Genomic DNA, 19,977 nt, shown 5'->3' on the forward strand with positions numbered 1-19,977 from the left:
CTTGCATTGACACCAATTCTATTCAACTAGGTCAGAAGATCCATGAATGTATTGATGTAGTTGAGGAATTGAACCCGTTTGTTTGGATGATGCGCGCAAGGTGTTCTACGCAATGCGTGAGAGAAATTTGTACTCTTGGTTGGTCATGATCGATGCGTGTCTTAGAGACCAAAGGTGGTGGAGCTTTTTTACTTGATGATGAGAGATGGGGTTTTTGTACTATGGGGTGAAAAAAAAATGGCTTCTGGTGTGAGTAGTGTGAAATGGATACAAAAGTATTAGCGTGGTTACATCCCACATCGTCCAGGGGAGTGGATCTTGTAAGCCTTATATGTATATTCCCATCTCTACCTAGCACGAGGCCTTTTGGAAGCTCACTGACTTCAGGTTCCGTAGGAACTCCGAAGTTAAGCAAGTTCGCGCGTGAGCAATCCTAGGATTGGTGACCCATTGGGAAGTTCTCGTGTGAGTCCCCATAAACAAAACCGTGAGGGCATGGTTGGGGCCCAAAGCGGACAATATCATGCTATGGTGGAGTCGTGCCCGAGATGTGGTGGGGGCCAGGGCTAGGATGTGACAATTTGGTATCAAAGCCTAACCTTGGCCGTGGTGTGCCGACGAGGACATCGGGCCCCTAAGAGGGGTGGATTGTTACATCCCACATCGCCCAGGGGGGTGGATCCTGTAAGCCTTATATGTATATTCTCATCTCTACCTAGCATGAGGCCTTTTGAGAACTCACTGGATTCGGGTTCCGTAGAAACTCCGAAGTTAAGCGAGTTCGCGCGAGAGCAATCCCAAGATGGGTGACCCACTGGGAAGTTCTTGTGTGAGTTCCCAGAAACAAAACTGTGAGGGCATGGTCGGGGTCCAAAGCGGACAATATCGTTCTACAGTGGAGTCGAGCTCGGGATGTGGTAGGGGCCCGGGCTGGGATGTGACAGTGGTAGTCCACACTAATGTGAAAAGAAATGGGATGAAAAAAATAGTGTGAAAGAAGGAAATGTGACAGTGGTAGTCCATAGTAATGTGAGAAAAAATGGGATGAAAAAAATAGCGTGAAAGAAGAAAGGATAAAACTTCTCGAATGCCACAATCATCATTTAATTCCAGCTTTTTTTTTTTAATTATTGTTTTATTAAATGTTTTTAATTTAAATTAAATTCTGATTAATTTAAATGATGTGGCTGATCATATCAAATACTATATAAAATAGTATACATTTTATATAAAATAGTATATAAATGTAGCATAAAAATATGCTAAGAATAGCATTACTAAAACAATTAAGGAGAAAAGTCTGTCAAACACGTACAAAGGCTTTTCCGAGTATGGAAGATTCGAAACAAAAGGCCCGATTGCGCATCCGTAAAAACAAAACTTATAAAATAAACTCCCAGCGACAGGAAGCATCGTCTTCCTCATTCCTCCTCGCCCACTTTCACACTCTCAATTCTCTCTCTCTCTCTCTCTCTCTCTCTCTCTCTCTCTCTCTCTCTCTCTCTCTCTCCCCTTCTTCTCCTATTTAATTTCATTAATTTAATTTATTTATTTTCCTCCAAATCCCTAACCCCAGGATGGCCGGAGGTCCCCATCCCAAGGGCCCACCACTCCACAAGCCTTCTTCTTCCTCCGCCCCCAGCCGCAAATCGCGCTGGGAATCCTCCGCCAACGCCACCGCCCCCACCGCCACCCCCAGCACCACCACCATCACCAACAACAAAAACCCACCCGATCCCAAATCCTCCAAGACCAAAACCGGCCCATCCCCAAAACCCAGCCCCGCCCATCCCAAGCACCCGCCTGGCCCCTCTCCCGGAACCGCTCCATTCCCCTTCTCCGACCCGGCTGCTTTCGGCCCACCACCTCCCCCGGTATACGATTTCCACATGCTCGAGCGCCGGACTTTTGTTCTTGCCGATGGTAGTGTTCGATCCTACTTCGCTCTCCCGCCCGATTATCAAGACTTCCCCCCACCCATGAACCCGCCTGGCCGGTTCATGCCATTTGGTCCGGGTGGATCGGGCGGGCCGGGTCCGGATTACTGGAATTCGCTCGGGCTCGACGGGCGTGGGCCTGCAGAAGGGCCCGCTAAGAGGAAGTACAGCGGAGAAAAGGAGCAGAGGGATAAGGCAGAAGAATTGGCAATGCGTCGGCAGCAACTTATGCAGTATGGGAATCCAAATGGGTTTTCGGGGGGTCCCGGAGGAGGTCGGGCAACGAGTAGTCCCTTTCGGCGGGAAGCGGGCGGCGATGAGGGGAGGGCTAACAAGTACATGAGGGTTGGTGGTGGTGGTGGAGGTCATGAGAGTGTGGGGTTTAGGCAAGGCGGTGGTGGCGGAGGTGAGAATGTGGGTCTGAAGCATCTTCAAGTTGATCAGACTGCGTTGAAGAAGGCGTTTCTTAACTTTGTGAAGCTGATTCATGAGAACACGCAGCAGAGGAAGACTTACTTGGAGGATGGGAAGCAAGGCCGTCTGCATTGTCTTGCTTGTGTCAGGTCTTGTGCAAATTAATTGCTTTAACTATATTTCTCTTCTTCGATTATGTTCGTTATTAGTATTGATTTTCTTTCGTTGATTTGGGTATCGTTAATTTATACTTGGGACACGAACTATTCTAGCTGTTAAACTTTTTCATTTTTGTTCTTCCCTTTGCCATAAGAAGCCATCAGTATTCAACTAGCAGTATTTAAGCATTATTCTTATCAAATGGGAGCAAGAAACCTTTTTGGAGCTTTAGGAAGCTTTTCGTTCCTAAGTTAGATTCGGTGCTTACAATGCATTCAATTTGAAGGATTATAGTGAGGTCAAATACGGTCTAGTTAGACTTGAGAGCGAGAATTTGTCTTAAGAGATGTAAGTTGTATGTACGTATAGAGTTTGTTTTCAAATGCAAGTAGGGGTTACTGATTATGGTGTTTTTATTGTTGTTCTTGGCACTCTATATTTGGTATTAGCTATTTGGTGAAGTTGAAGGATAGCCATGTTGACTTCTCATAAATGTTTTTTTACTCTGCTTTTGGGTGAAATTATCTTCTTCTAGGATATAGTACCTCCCACCTAATGTTTAAGACATGCTTGCACGAGGATATGCGCTTTGTGCTATGTGCTGTGGTAGGCTTCAAGGAAAAGTCATTTCACATTTGGTTGATAATGAAGACTGGTTATATCCTTGAAAGCGAGAATTGAATTCCCTTTTGTAATTACAAGGGTTGCACTTGTTTTGTACAAGACTTCATTGTAGGTTTCTGAAATCTTGCGTATTGCTTCAGTTTCTAAGCAACAGCTTGTTGCATGGTGCTTCTGTTTATAGTGTATCTTCAAGGAGGATTTTTCATGTCTTGGTTTTTTAGCCCCTATATGGAACTGAAGTTAGTTGTAGAATCTATTCTATCATCTCCGAACTTTACCGACCAAACTTTTTTGATACTGATGGTCTGAGTTGTTTGATAAGTTAGACTAATCTTTGAGGTCTGCAATTCTATATCTCAACTATCAAGTGAAAATTATAGCGAAGTGTGCTTATTTGGCTTTGAAGGCTGCAAGGCCATGTCAAAGAGTTCAATGGATGTAATGTCGACAGGTTAGAAGCTTTAATGTGTTTCTGATGTGAATTTCTAGTTCATTGGTTATCATTAGTGATAATTATAAGTTAAGACTTGTGTGTGTACCAATGTTTTAAAAGGCTCGCCTCAGGGCGCACCTAGGCGTCCTCTGAGGCTGGGCGTGAGGGTTGCCACCTTTGTTTTGAGGGAGTGGGCGGAAGGCGTCGCCGGAACCGCCTAGGAGACCTCATTTTGGGTAGGGTTTTAACTGCCTCATACCTCTTCCTTGCACTATCGTCTCTCTGCCTTTTTTTCTTCTTTTTATTTTTTTATAATGGACGTGTGTTCTGTCTGCGTGCATTGTTATGTGTGCTCATTGTGCTTTTCATCCTCTATTATACGTATATATAAAATATAATATAATATAATATAATATATGTATATATGTGTGTGCTCAGGGTGATTATTGATTAATAATCTTTCTTTTTTTTTTAATATAATATATGTGTATGCTCAGTGTATATATTAAAAAATTTAGGTCCTGTGAGGCTTTGCCTCATGCCTAGGCCGGGCTATCCCTCGGACGCCTCACCCATGCCTCACACTTTTAATACATTGGTGCGTACACACATATGATGTTTCTTTTCTATGTAAATTCGTATAGAGTTGGTAAGTATATTGTTGTGTGGGCATCTGATGGTGACCTGATGCAAGCCATTTAATGCAAAGTCAAAAAGTTTGTTTGATATCCTTTAAAATGATAAGTAGGTTTGTGAGAATATTAGGAAGTTGCGTGCATATGTGAAAAATTCATGAATGATTCGCAGGAGCACTATATGTTTGTCATTACTGTGCTGTGGGCATTGTGAATGTTTGCTTAGGATTAGGAAGAGTCTTAGTACTTTAGGCTTTTCGCAGATTTGTTTTAGAGATCTATGCTCCAACGAAGTTTGGAGTATCATTGGGTCCTTTAATTGCTGCGTAAGGGGATGCATATTTTCTATTTATAGATTAAATAGTCTATTACCTCCTGGAAAGCACCAACAAAGAGGAGAGAACGAGTGGCTCCCAAAGTTCGTTTACTTTGCATGTTATGCTTTTCTTAGATTTCCCTTTAGAAATCTAGACTCCGATGGCGTTTGGAGAACCATCAGTCCTTTACTTATTGTTTAAGAACAACTTGTTATTTACGTATGACCTTACTATCAGCATATGCCCATATTATCTTATCATCGTTTATAGTGAAGGTGGTTGCTGAGTATTCCTAAAGGTTTGGACGTATTTGGCTGTGATGATTGGTAGGTTTTAGGACTATTAGTTGGATGGTAGCTCAAGCGACCTGGTTGGTTTAGCCTAAAGCTGATTGAGATGAGCTTTTGTTTTGGTGTTACCGACTTTGTCAGGTCAGGCTAAGATTCAGATGGGCTGAGCTGGCTCTTATTTGACTCGGGCAAGTCTTAGTCCATCCCAGCTTAGATCCCTGATTATTCAGTGCAACTGAATGGAAGTAGGGCGTGTCCATTTGATTTGATCCATGCTCTGTTCCCATAAGAGTGTTGGTTGTGTTTTGTGCAGTTGTTTTTAGATTGTTACGAGTGTTGCCTAACTTGTTGCAAAATGGGCACTAGCTCATTCTTTATGAGCTATTGAAGTCTAGAGGCTGAATTTGTTCGATTGGATCTTTGTTTTGGTGTTTTGGAATCATTGGAATCCAATTTGTTCCTTGTGGGAATGTGACAAAATGTATACAAGGAAGCCAATGCACATGTGCATGTTTGTTACTCAGCAGGATTTCGGTGGTTAATAAGAGCTTATACTTTGAGTTGTATTCATGGTGCATCAGTGCACAAACTGGTATGCTTGCTATTCCAGGATGAATTTATATGCTAATATCCAATACTATCTTCTTCTTTTTTTCCTATGGTCTCAGATGATGCAGAGTAATACCTAGGATAGTATCATTTGGTTTCCTATTTGTTATGGAATTAAGATTATTCTGCATCATTACTGAGGAGCAATGGGTAACCTTGTTCCTATATTATTTAGTTTCCTACATTACCAGGCTTGTAAGTACTGGTAACTGTTTTGCCTGCAAGTATATATTTGCTTGCTCTTTTTGAGAAGAACTTGTTGCTTTTTAATTACCTTGTATTGTGGGGAATGGGAGGCTGTTTTACAATTGCTATTTAATACTTGTTTGTGACGTGGTTTACTAGATGTCACTTGGTTCCATATTCTGTTCTTGTTTGCTCAGCTTCTGTTCTTTTGTTGGTTAGTGGATATAGTGGAATGGCATTGGTTACGCAGCATAAACCATAACTTCCCTTTCAAACTTCGTGCTTTCTATCCTGTCATTGGCAGAAATAAATATGGAAATGTGCAAGGCATGGATCATGTAGAAAATGCTTTTGAACTTATTTTATTGATAAGGATTCCATATGCATACATCTGCTTTCTGTTTCCCCACTCTAAAGAATCAGATACCTCTTGACATTCTGTTACTGACTGGTTCAGATTGGTTGATGCCCTTGTTGACATCCAAGTTCTGTCTTGAAACTAAGTCGTAAGGGACTTTGTTGGGTTACATCTTTTTTACTATTTTCTTCTTTACACATGTTTTTGTCCCATTTCAATAAGTTGGGTTTTCTTGCGGTTAGCTTTGCATTCATGTGGTTTGACTTATATTCAGTGGTATGTTTCTTGTGTGAACTTTACAAGAACCTCTTCCTACTACCTCTATCTTTTTTGTTCTGTATAATTTTTAAACCTAGACCACATGCTATCACATTCATATGGATTATTCCACATGATTCATTTACTAGAACACTAGGACTTTCTTTGTGTATGAGTCAAACAGACAATTTTGTAGGTTGAAATAATATGAATGCAAAGACTTAAACTATTACTTTGCATTTGTTGAATTGAATACCAGTTAATGGTGTGTGGCTCAGTTGACCTAGTCTGTTTGATAGAGTTTACTGTAGCCTAAGTTTTGTGCAAAGTTTAGAGGCCAATTTTGCTTACGTAAGGATCACATGAGAATTTAAAGTTGCTATTTTGATGTTGATGTCGATATTTGTTGTTTTCTTTTCCCCCCTCTGAAATTTTTGCATTAGTAGTGGAAATTAAATGCCACTGGCGTGCTAGAGAATCTAGTTTTCATTAGTTACAATAGGTGCATTTTTTGGCTTCTTATGTGCAGTAATTACTCCGTTGTTAGATAGTGCTACAGTTCCCCATCTAATTATATTGTTATCTATCAGCCTTGTGTTTACAAATTTATTGTGTATACTCAAGCTTACCAAATTATCCTTTTTTGTTATAAATTATTTACCTTTTGTCAGGGTCTTACATTAAGTGAAAATACCTAAGTATTATCATCTGATGGAACTAAGAAAATGAATGTTTATATATCGTGATATAATTATATCAGCTCACTAGGATATCCTTGGTAAATGCATCTTCTTCGTTGCCCTGTTGAGTTCGAAGTTGTAGGGTCGTAATGCTATCTAAGAGGTAAACCTGAAATATATTGTTCAATTCCCTTGATATGCATTATTTCAGGTCCTCGAAAGATTTTCCGGATATGCATAGTCTCATCATGCACAGTTACAACTCTGATAGTGCTGACATGCGCGTGGATCACTTGGGGTTACACAAGGCTTTGTGTGTTCTAATGGGGTGGGACTACTTGAAGCCCCCGGATAACTCAAAAGCGTATCAGTTTCTTTCTGCTGAAGCAGCAGCAGCAAATGTGGATGATCTGATTATGTGGCCACCTGTGGTGATAATTCATAATACGGTTACAGGAAAGAGTAAAGATGGCCGCATGGAGGGTTTGGGCAATAAAGCAATGGATAGTAATATTAGAGGTATAGTATTCCTTCATAGTTCATATTTGCTAATTCTTTATGCTCTTTCTATCAGAATGTTCATTGGAGAGGTTGGTCCCAGGTCAAGTACGTGCTCTGCGTGCATCCTATTTTAGCTGCAAGCCCGCCCTTTGAATCTGAAAATGCATATAGTATATTTGGATGCCAATTTAATAGGTTGAACATCTATATTGGATGGAGTGAACAACCTTTCTTAGATACAGCATACAGCATGTGTATTTCATAGAATATTACTACTAGGTTGCCCTCCTCCTGGGTAGTTAAGTTAAATAGTTTGGCAAAAAATACCAATGTTTACAAAAAGTTTAAGCCATAGTATCTTGCAATGATATTCAAAGGGCTTACAGGGAGGTGAGATGAAAAGAAAAGCCAGAGTCATGCTAGTACCTCTAGTTTTACCGTCACCCTTTCCAGTTGATTTGATTGAGTGTGGAAGGGGAGGGTCTAGCTGGTTCATGTGAATTAGTATTAGTGCCTCCCTTCATAATAGATATATTTATTTGGAACTTTTTTTATCATATTGGAATGGCTTTATATAGATCTTAGTGGCATATTTAGAATGCATTTGCAACTGTAGTTTGCAGGGATTATATGATGCGGAGATTAGTCGTTCCATATAATCTTCTTTTATGTGCGATACTTGTGTTGTCCATGTGGCAATTAAAGTATGGTTGAGATGAGCATTTCATGAACGGAACCTAATGCAGGGTTCCTAGTTTATGGACTTTATTATTATTGCATTGCTTTCTGATCACCTGGGATGAATTTTGATTGGATGAATCTCATTCTTTATTTTTAAATGGTTCTACCTATGGTTTGTTCTCTTGTTTGGGATGGTAGGTATCATGTACTCCTTTTGTTGTTGATGTCTAAGTCAAGTCATAATCATCCTTTTTCAATCTGCTACGACCCCCTGCCTTTTCTCTTGGATCAGTTTGACATTGTTAATCATTTTCTTGCTTTTACTTTGGACCAAAAAATTCCTAATTTTTGTGATCTAGTGACTTTGGACATGCAATAACTAACCTCTGGGATCCAGTTCAGTCAAAATTTAATTAATCTATCTCAGTTGAGCCAGACTGTTGTACTAACTTTTAATAGTTTCATTTTCTTTACAGCCCTTCCTGTTTGATTTGATTTATTCATTTTAAATTTTGTGTGGTGAATGAAATAATCTTATGCATAAGCTTGGCTTTTCCTCATACCTGTACAACCGCTCGTAGTGTTGGTTAAGAATGAGGGAAGCTAGTTAGGATTACCAGGGTTTCTTATCCACTATTTTGCTAGATTTGCTTGAGAGCTTAGCTAGTTTTGCTAGATGGTGGATTTCTTATCCACTATTTTGTATTTCGTGTTTTTGTTTTAATAAATTGTCATCGTTTCTTCCCAAAAAAAACAAAGAAAATTTACCAGGATCTTGGGGCTTCCAATGTTAAAGATCATCAAGCACAAAGAATTCTAAAGGCTAAGTAGCTAGTTGTAGTTTGCTAATGTCTTGGTTACATCTGAATTACAACTCTTTCAATTTGAATTATTTTTTCTACTGTCTGCTGACTGTCACAACTTTTCATGCCTCACCTAAACCTGTAACCTAATTGAAAACCATTGTTTTTAAGTGGTTTGGACCTGTTATCACATCTTTTGCCCCTCATTATTGGCACATTTTGTCATCCTACATGATAAACTTCAGATCCTTCAAGTCCATGTACTAGAACGTCAAGCTAGTTCAGCCAAAAGTGGCAAATTGGATAAACCTCTTACTGAACTGAGACAACCAAGAAGGGGCACTGTTTGGCATAACGAGCAGTGTTCTCTCAGATCTCCCATAATATAAGATTTCGGTTTGTGCATGTGCTTAGCTTTTTTATTTCAAGTTCAACATGGTCCCAGTTGTATAATTAGGATGGTGACCTTAGCCTTGGTTGGAGAGTTAGTTCCTTGTTGCATGCTGCATTATACTAGGAATTTTAGGTGATACATTGGGATTTGGAACCCAGTCAAGGAAAGTATGGGTGAAAAAGCGGTGTTGCCGTTAACATATAATACTAACTTTTTTTCTTGTTTGGTTTTTGATAGTTGATCCTCGTTTTACTGGATCTTTTATGCTTATGCATGTTACAATTGATATTTGCAGTCTGTCATATTGTAATTACTCTGGTATATAAGCGTTTGAGACTCTACGCTTCTCTTTTATATATGTTTGGTAACTTCAGTTCATTGAGTCACACTTACATATGGTATATTAACCTTGAACCATGTTGGAGCATTTTGACATTGGTCTGGTGGTCATCAAACGAATAGGGCCATAGGGGGTTCTTTATGTCACTTTGGATTTTGTATTCTGAAGCTGTGCCTTCTATGGCTGTTGGCAGCCATTATCATGACATTTCACGTGGATTGATTATGGAGATTCCGTTCTTACCTTTGATAATTGTAAGGGCTTCAACGTATTTATAAAAAAAGTAGGTCCTTTTGACAAGTTACATGTTTTCTCATGGAATTTCTTGCAAACAGATCTTGGATTTGGAAGTGGGAAGTCAAAATCCTTGTACGGTAGAGATGGTCATTTGGGTATGACTCTGGTTAAGTTTTCCGGTGACGAAGCAGGCCTTAAGGACGCCATTCGAATGGCAGAGTTCTTTGAGAAGGAAAATCATGGACGCAGGGGCTGGGCTCGTGTACAGCCCCCAATGCTCGGCAGTAAGGATGATGAAATGAATCCAAACCTTGTGAAGTTTGACGAAAAGACGCGGGAGAAGAAGAGGATCCTATATGCCTATCTCGGAACTGCTTATGATCTTGACAAAGTTGATTTTGACACAAGAAAGAAGGTCGTGATTGAAAGCCTTCGGGAACACAAATCATCCAAGTAGATTCCTGATCGCATTCAAGGTATTGTAGTTTGCTTCAATACGTGTGCCATTTATTCACTTGAAGACCATATGATCCTCCTCATGGCCTTTTCTTTTCCTTTTTCGGGTTCAGGCATCTCATGGCGTTGTAGGTGATGGAAGCAGGTGTGTGTAATGCTAATATATGGGCAGCATTCTCTAATGTCGCAAGGCGTGAAGACTGTCTGAATGCCCGCCCGATCATTCTTGGGCGGAGTTTTTGCCGCTACAGGTTTGCTGTATGGGGACATAAAAGAAGAGAATTCAGTGTAGCAAAGTATGGTTTCTGGACTGAACAAATTGTATGACAGACAGAGTCACAGCAAGCAAATGATTGTTAACTAACTTTTTTGGGTGAATAGTAATTGTCTTATTACTAAGTTGGAGTTGAGTCTCTTTTTTTAACTTGTTTGGTATGTTAATGGCACAGATGTTGGTTGAATTATTGCTCAGAACATTTGCCATGGACTTCACTGTCACGTGTTCAATGCACCCTTTTACAAGTTAATCACGTGACGCGCAAAGGTTGCGGTGAACGCGTCACGGTGAAGTTCTCGTTCCCACTACTCAAGCTTGAGAACTTTTTTTCATTTGGGTGAAACACGGCCTGATACACAAATATTTAGAGTTGGTTAGGTATTGCTTGTTTTGAAAAAAAATTGTTTCTGCTGTGCTGTGAGAATAATCAGCTGTGAAATAAAGCAGCAGAGTGTTTGATAAACCCTTTTGTAAAAGTTCTTTTGAAAAAAAAAAAAAAACAGTATGATAGTGTTTGATAAATTTTTATGTAAAACTAAAACAGATGTGAATAAAAGTTGATTTTTCAAAGTTGAGTTTTGCGGCTTTGTGTTTTTGGTTTTTTTTCATCCAAAATTGTGAAAAAAAACTGAAGCTGAATGTTTACTAAATATAAAAAAGCTCACAGCTTTTTTTATAGTCATTTTTTTCAAAATCACCTTAGTACCAAATTAGGGGTTAATGTTATAATACAAGTAGTTGAAAATTTTATTTTTTCAAGTATTCAGTTACTTGTGTTTCAACATTTTATATATTTTCTACGTACGAAAAATCTGTCCTCAATCTTGATTCATTGAATCCTTCGTCTGCTTGTTCATTATACAACGAATTTACACTCAATTTATTGATATTTTATTCTAAAATATAAACCCTGTAAAGTAGTAATAATATGCGACAGAGAAGGAATCTTCCCTCCCATACCCTAACATCACGAGTACAATCATATTCATATTTGGATTGTTGCACTTTACTATGTGACGCACTGATTGTCACTTAAGTATTAGTTATAGTTTAATAGTATTTCATTTTATTTGTAAATAAGAGATTTTAGATTCGATTTTCGTCAAAAATGAATTTGAACTATATTATTGCTAGCTCATTATGAGACCAATCTCACACCCCTTAGTGTAGATAATATTGTTTGTTAAAAAAAACGTGACGCACTGATATACATGTACTTTATTGATCTTTTGAATGGTCTAAATTAAAACGAGGGGATGAGAGGAGAGAAATGTGAGATAAGAGAATTCAAATCCCTATGTGATGGTGTTACTATCATTAATAAGAAAAATTAACTTACATAATATGAGTACACTGCTACAGTGGTGTTTTGTGTTAATGATGCTATAGCGGTGCTTTACATCGTAAATTGATGTATTCTAGAGTTCTTTTGTTCAACTTAATGTGCATTGAGAGAGAATATTTGAGAACTTGTTATTGAACATTCACCTTAATTTACAATTATGAACTAAAAATCTGCTAATTGAGGTCTTTAAAATTTTTTAAAAAAATGTGCACTATTGGTCTCTACTGCTTACTTCCATAATTTTTTGTTAATACTGAGCACACATGGGTCTCGTATCCAATTTAAATATATGTCCATGAAGTTAAAAATTCTAAACTAATTTATGAATCAAAGCTAAGTTATGATTTAAGTTTTGCGGGGCTCATTGTATGTTCTTCCACGTAATCAAGTTAACGAAATTTTTTAATGCAGGAATCAAAATTTGGAGCACATTTTGTTATACTTAACAACTTTAATTAACAAATTATTTACTCATAACTAATTATAAACCACGATGGAAATGCATAGACCAACTTGATATTATTTATACTAAGCAGAGGGGATGAGTTTAGCCTCACAATGAGTTAGCAATAATATAGTTCAAATTCACCTTTGGCGAGAATCGAACATAAAATCTCTCATTTACAATTGAAGAGAAATACTACTAAATTGTAGTAAATGACAATGCATAGACCAACTTTAAATTTAGGAAGCGGTTATGGAACATGATTTTACTTTATATAGGTATTATCTAATGGGTCAAATGTTCAATAAAAAAAAAGAAATTATAAATTATTATATATCTCACTATATTTAACCGATTAAGCGGTGAATGTATGAAATAAATGATGTATAAAAAAAAATTGTTAGATAAATTAAGTTTGTAAATTAAATTTATAAATTATACGATGCACCAGCACACAATAATTAATATTTAAATAATACCAGTATTGTAAACCGTAGATAGTGAATGTGCGACTGATGACTGACTGATGAGGATCAGGACGCGCATGCGGTCATTGTTTGTTCACATGCAGGACTACATAACCCGGCATATGTCTTTCACTTTATCTGACTCATCCTCGCTTCCAATCCCATTCCTATTCCTCTATTCCCATCCCCATGTGTTGCTCTCAGTGGGCCTGCCCCACCCCCACCTTCTCCCCCAGCTTTTTCTCCCTTGATCCAACTTCGGTTTCCGAGAAAGCACAATCCCATCATCCAAACACCCCCTCATCCTACGTCAGCATCGCCCCCTACTCTACCAACCCCCTAATCCTGCGCACCCTCCCCCTCCCGCTCACTCTAGCGCCTTCTCCCGCCCGCCAGCGCATTCTAGCCACCTTTTTGTGACGCCTCTACACGTGTCGATCCATTCCCCACCCACGTCAGCTCAATGTCTTCTTCTTTCTCCTGTCCACCGGCTGCCTAGCTTTAGCTTAAGCTCACAGCTCAAGCTTTTGCTTTTGCTTTCTCTCTCTCTCTACCCTCCGAATTCTAGGGTTTCTCCTTTCTCTCTCTACCATATCTTCTTCCCCTTTGGCCGCTGTGCTGCACCGTACGACGATCATGGGGTCCATCCCCGATCCCGGCGAGTTGACTGAGTTGACTCCGCCGAGCTTCGACGAGTTCCAGCGGCAGACCTCTCTCATGACCAGCTGCACTCTCCTCTGGAAGGAGCTCTCCGACCACTTCTCGTCCCTCGAGCAGAACCTCCTGAAGAAATCCGAGGCCATCAAGCTCAAAATCCAGACTCTGGAGCAAGAGACCAAGGCGTCGCTCGACGAGCTCGAGCAGCGCGAGGTCACGATCAGGGACAGCTTCGAGATCGCGCTCGGGAACGTCGAGAAGACCAAGGAGTCGGCGCTCAAGGTGTTGAAGAGAGGCCGCAGCGACGATGAGTACGGGGAGGTGGACGACGGCGAGGGATTGCTGATGAATCTCAAGTCGTTGTGCTTGAAGATGGATTCTGGAGGGCTCTGGAGGTTCGTGACGGCGAGGAAGAAGGAATTGGAGGGTCTGAGGTCGCAGATGCCTGTGGCTTTGGGCGATTGTGTCGATCCGGCGAAGTTCGTGCTGGAGGCGATATCGGAGGTGTTTCCTGTGGACAAGAGACTGGAGAGGAGCGATAGGGGAAATGATTTGGGCTGGGCCTGCGTTCTGTTGCTGGAGTCGCTGATTCCGGTGGTGGTGGACCCGAAGATCGGGAGAAAAAGGCTTCTGGTGACGCGGAGCGTGAAGCAACGCGCCACGGAGATGGCCGAGACTTGGAAAGCCAGCTTGGAGGAGAGAGGCGGCATAGAGAACGTGAAGACTCCTGATGTGCACACGTTCCTGCAGCATTTGGTGACTTTCGGGATTGTGAAGGAGGAGGATGTTGATTTGTACAGAAAGCTTGTGGTTAGCTCAGCCTGGCGCAAGCAGATGCCAAAGCTCGCCGTTTCGCTTGGCCTCGCCAAGCAAATGCCCGGTGAGTTCCCTAATGCTCTAACTTGTTGCTTTTCTTTGATCGTGTATTTGCTACATTTTCTATGCAGTTCTTTTGCCATTGCTTGGTGTTGCTTATAGTTTATTGAAAATGTGTCAAGGCTTTATAATCTCTATATATATAGGATGAGGAAGTGGTGATTTTTCTACGTGGTTAGTAAATTTTGAATGAGACAAATGTGATTGATAACGTCATTTTATTTCTCGACAGCGGCTTCTATGTCGAAATTTCCACTCTTTCCAAATTTGTAGAATTTTTAACTAGATTCTTGTTATCAACATTAGTCTTCAGGTGTTCCCAGTGTAATGTTTACCTTATACATGAGATTTGACTGGTGTATGTTTTTTATATTATATTTTTCAGTAAGAAACAAAACCCACACATGACTGTATCTGTATCCCAAATAATTTTTAATTCGAAACTCTGACCTATCTTTAAAATCAGAACATGTGGACGGTAGAAACTGTGGATAACCGGTGTTGTATGTGTACATGTTTTGTGAACAATCCAGAGCTAAATCATCTAGTTAACTTTGAATCGTTAATATTCTTTTTCCAATGATTTTAACAATATGATGGCATATTCATTGACCTTGTAGTAGTTTCGTAAAGATATTTTTCTGTTCCATCTTGCTATCTGTGTTACTTGGGACTGTTTTGGTATGGTTCGTTATGTGTACAATAAGAGTGCAGCATTCTCCAATTTTTAACGTTTGGGGTTGTTACTATGTGCAGATATGATTGAAGAATTGATCAGCAGGGGACAGCAGCTTGATGCGGTGCATTTCACCTATGAAGTTGGACTTGTGCACAAATTTCCTCCTGTTCCTCTACTGAAAGCTTTTCTGAAAGATGCTAAGAAGGCTGCAGCCTCTATTTTGGAAGATCCCAATAATGCTGGGCGAGCTGCGGTATTATTTTAATCACTGCATCCTATTCTTGTTCTTGATCTCTTATGTCGTTACTTTGAGTCCTGAATATGCATCGCAAAGTGGTGTCCGGTTCTTTCATGTTTTTGGTTTTCTCTTCACTTTCTTTCTGCATGGAGAGCTTTTGTGCATGTGTGCGTGTGTCGCCTTCTGTTTTCCACAACTTCCTTGTCATTTCCCTCAAAGTTCCTTTTTCCCATTCCCCCCTTCTCAAATGATTGGGAGGAGAGAAAGAGACAAGAAAGAAAAGGAATGTCAGAGGAACTTATACCTTTTTGTTTGTGTATAAAGTAGGAGCGGGAACTCCCCCGCCCTCACAAAAACACTCTCCTATAATGGAGAGAATGACAGCCATCTAAAAGATATGCAGGATGTTAACATCTTACGCTTTACTAATTATGTGTGAACAAAAGGTCAATGTATATATATAAAGCCTAGAAAAAGAATATAATTATATGTTTTCACCATATTTCTCTCTTATATATCAAGCCTAAAGACAAAAGAGCTGAATTATAGATTTTCACCGTATTTCTTTCTTTCCACTCGCCGTTTTGAACATGATCAAATTTCTTCCCCACAATTCTTACTAGTTATTTCATCAGGTTTGCTCCCATAGTGTGTATCTATGTCGGTTTTATCTTATTGTTGGAACATCTATATAGTTTGACAAGTTTTGGGACAATAAACTCTTCTGTTTGGTTGGAATATGAATCCTTTATGCATCAATTAAGTGGTCAAGATGCAATAAGAATTTGTTTTGTCACCAATAATGCAGGCAGTTCATATAGAAATAAATGTAAGGTATTTGGAGTATTTGGTGCGCCCTTATCTTCAAATTGTTAATAATTTTTCTAATTAGGCATGATGGTATTTGCGATGGATGTCTACATGATAAGGCGTTGTGCAATTATAAACTTCCTTGTGGGCTTTCTGAATTTTTTTTGAAAAATGCCCCTAGAAGTGCATGAACTTAAGTTTGCTTCCCTCATTATTTGTAGAAACAACTAAACCTGTAAAAACCTGCACTTTCTTTGATCAGTAATCTTTTGTTATGCAGAACCTAGCTGGACGCAAAGAGCTGTCAGCGCTTCGGGCTGTCGTCAAGTGCATTGAAGATTATAACTTAGAGACAGAATTTCCTCCAGAAAACCTCAAGAAGCGCCTTGAACAGCTAGAGAAGGTGAAACCAGAGAAGAAAAGGCCAGTTGTAGTCCCAGCCAACAAGCGAACACGAGCGAACAACGGTGGTCCCATGCCTCCAGCCAAGGCAGGACGCTTGATGAATGCATATGTGTCTTCTTTCCCTACAACTCCTCCTACATTTGTCATGTCTCCATCCCATGGCCAGTATCCTGCTGGGTTCTCACCGTACCATTCCCCACCCACCATGTATGGCAGCAGAAGCCCACCAACCCCTTATGCATACTCGCCCGAAGCAGCCCCTCCTCCTGCCGGATCATACCCTGGAGCTCCGATGAACTATCCCGCCTATGGGGCTTATGGCAACGGTATGGTACCAGCTTATCAGCAGGCTTACTACCGATAGACATGACAAAACTCGTTTGAAGACGGTAACCACTGATATGATGACTCCAGATCTCATCAACTTTTATAATGGCTTGTTTGTAATCACTAACCGTTTAAATGGTAGCGATGTGTGTGTTAATCATGATATTTCGTCGTGCTTCTTGCTTTGTCATGGTGGGAAGTTGTATTTCTAATGTTGATCAAACTGTAGTAGTAGGTCATTGTGAAAAAGTTGTTAGGATGACTTAAAACATCGACCCACCGTACCGCCACTGCTCTCAGTTTAGTTGTAGAAAGACTATTTACTGCTTCTCTGTGGTGGTCTCTATGGCTCTCTCTCTCTATTTGTCCCTCTCTTTGGTGTTCTCTTCGATTCTCTAGGGCGCTCTCTAAGCTTCCTGTTTGGAGGGCCTTTATCTTTTGTGACTCTGCATATCGCCGCTGTTATATAGGTTTTGAGGTTAGTGATGGGATGCGCTTGTTTCCGGTTAAAACCTGAACGAGGAGAAAGCATTATGGTTTTGCTGATATTGCAGTTTCTCTGCCCTGAATCTGTTTTGCAAAATCGATTTCATTCTGTTTCTTTCGAAATCATCCGCGCGAGCTTTATTTGCCTATTTTCTTTTGCATTCTTATTCCTTGAGTCCATTTGGTTTTCTCACCCGCATTCTATGTTTCTTGATTGTGTCGTGTCTCGGAGTCTGGTGACGCGGTCACCGTCGGTCAGTTAAGAAAGCTTCCTATGTGTGTTCAATGAGTCTGCGCGGTGCACCGAGCTGCTGCGAGTGTTTCCCCTTGAGCGTCCTTGTACGGTGGAGTGGGCATGGTCTTGATTGGACCAGTTTCCCTCTAAAACCATAACCAAATCAATTACAATATCAAACCAAACTAAACCAGTGTAAAATAAAATCATATAAATAATAATGCTTAAGTCGGTGTTTTTTTCCAAGAGAGATAAAAAATCATAACAAAGCAATTCATTACAATTTAAATCGTTCGACTTTTTATTTCGACAAAATCAAATAAATCAGGCGCCATAATTCAAATCGGCTTAAGTCGGGTTTACAAAAGCTCAAGATGAAAACTAAACAATCCAAATCGGCGGGTTTGGTTGGATTGATGCCCGTTGCTGGTAGTAACGGATGCCACCTTTCCTTCTAAATGGCATTCTTCTGAAGGTTTGAACATCTAATGGCGTATCCCTTCCTCCATAAGACCTGGGTCCTAGGACTGACCAGGTGACCAGTTGAGAGAGAGAGAGAGAGAGAGCTCTTCATCGCAGCTGGGTGGGACAACAATTATGAGAGAACTCTCTTGATGGTTTGCTGAAACGAGGTATAGCAGTAATGCCTGCCAACTGTTTGATGATTTTCTCCTTAGAGAACTCTCTTGCTTAAATCGAGATACAATACTAGACCCAAGTTACTCTTTTACTATGATGTTCTTAAGGAGAGGAATCACATTTGCTTCAGCACTATCTCCGCATTTCCTTTCAAGGGCTGCTCCTAACTTTTGCTGCAAGCCAACCACCACCACCATAATTCCCGTACCTGATCATTCAAGAAAGGCTCCCAATTACTTTACTAGCTTTCATCTCTCTCCGTTGTTACCCTCGGATGATTCTAAACCTCATGCAGACAGTTATGGTGTTCAGCTTGTTGATGATGCTGCGTGGCAGGTTTCGTCCGGGTTGGCATTGGCAGGGGGAGGAATGCAGGGGTCTGCATTGGACTCAAATGCGTTATCGGATGAAGTGGTTGATGAGCCAATTGACAGTTGCAGAGCAGCTGTTGAAGGTGATCCGGATTTTGATGACATTGACAACATGAGAATTCGCGGCAGTCTCTTCTTTAAGCTTGACCGAGATTCCAAGGAGTTTGAAGAGTACAATTTCGACTTCCATCGTAGGAAGAAGTCTTCTAAGCAAAAGGATGACCCAAAGGAAAGTCAAAGGAAGGGAAATGAGTTAAATGATAGCAAAAGAGACAACCCAAGTTGTGAATTGCCCTCCAGAAGCAAGAAGCAAACTAGAATTGTGGACGATTCTCCACTTGATGAATTGTACACTCCTGTTGGGAAGAAGAAGCTGAGGACTCCGACTTATAATCAGCTGACGGGTCCTTTCCATGAGCCCTTTTGCCTGGACATTTTTATATCAAAGGCTTCTGTTCGTGCCTGCATCATTCATCGAGTCACCAGTAAGGTTGTCGTTGTGGCACATTCCATATCAAAGGATATGAAATTTGACCTTGGTTCGACTAGGAATGCAGCTGCTTGTGCTGCTGTGGGGGAAATTCTCGCGCAGAGGGCATTAGATGATGATATCCATGATGTGATTTACACACCAAGGAAAGGGGAGAGATTGGAGGGTAAGCTTCAAATTGTGCTTCAGTCTATCATTGACAGTGGGATTCATGTGAAGGTGAAATTAAAGCAAATAAACAGGAAGAAACCTAGTTCCTCGTATGCAGCTTAGGAGCAGGTGGTTTTCTTTTCTGATCAAGCCCTCCTAGTTGCAATCAGCGCCTTGATCATAATTTTTTGCTTGAAATTACCATGTTCTGATAGCTATCCTGGTGGTGAATTTGATTCATGGTATGAGTCAAAGAAGCTGGCTGAGACAATTTCAACAATGAAAACTCTCAGCTTGGGAATTACTTTCTTTCGAGCTAGGAGAGGGGACTGCCCTGCTCTCCTGTGCTGAGAATTGAGGACTTGCAGCAACTGCCCTGACTATGTAAGTTACTTGGTAGCCTTTCCCTCCTCTTTTTCCCCAGCCAACACCGCACGAGAGAGGCTCAAAGAGTGGACTGCGGCCACTTGAGCCCCTACCATCGTTTAAACAAACTTTTGGTCTCTTGCATAACTATTAGTGTAACTTTCTCTTCATCGTAATATAATCACCAGTTTTCTCTCTTTCTGCACTGTCTATGCAATGTTTCGTAATCAAAGTTTTGCAATGGAGCCGGAGAAATTTAGTGTATTTATCATCTCTTATTCTAGGATGCCGTCTAACGCACATGTGGGTTATGCCAGTTACAATTAGTCAGGTTAGTGTGATCCGTTCGGATCTCCCTCCCTATATATTAGAGTGGTTTAGACCAATTTCGCAGGCAGTGTG

General features: G+C 40.5%; 2 protein-coding genes across 2 annotated transcripts; both read left to right on the plus strand.

Annotated features, from left to right (window-relative positions):
• The first annotated feature begins 13,345 nt into the window (after nt 1-13,345).
• LOC137731366 (FRIGIDA-like protein 4a) lies at nt 13,346-17,184 on the plus strand. The gene is made up of 3 exons (XM_068470470.1): nt 13,346-14,383; nt 15,136-15,311; nt 16,387-17,184. Exons 1-3 carry the CDS (start codon nt 13,483-13,485, stop codon nt 16,873-16,875), a joined length of 1,566 nt encoding a protein of 521 aa, XP_068326571.1. The 5' UTR covers nt 13,346-13,482; the 3' UTR covers nt 16,876-17,184.
• A 219-nt stretch (nt 17,185-17,403) lies between these two features.
• LOC137731367 (uncharacterized) lies at nt 17,404-19,896 on the plus strand. Its single transcript, XM_068470471.1, has one exon. It carries the CDS (start codon nt 18,292-18,294, stop codon nt 19,330-19,332), a length of 1,041 nt encoding a protein of 346 aa, XP_068326572.1. The 5' UTR covers nt 17,404-18,291; the 3' UTR covers nt 19,333-19,896.
• The last annotated feature ends 81 nt before the right edge of the window (nt 19,897-19,977 follow it).

The sequence above is a fragment of the Pyrus communis genome, chromosome 4, assembly GCF_963583255.1.
Source record: "Pyrus communis chromosome 4, drPyrComm1.1, whole genome shotgun sequence".
Lineage (NCBI taxonomy): Eukaryota > Viridiplantae > Streptophyta > Magnoliopsida > Rosales > Rosaceae > Pyrus > Pyrus communis.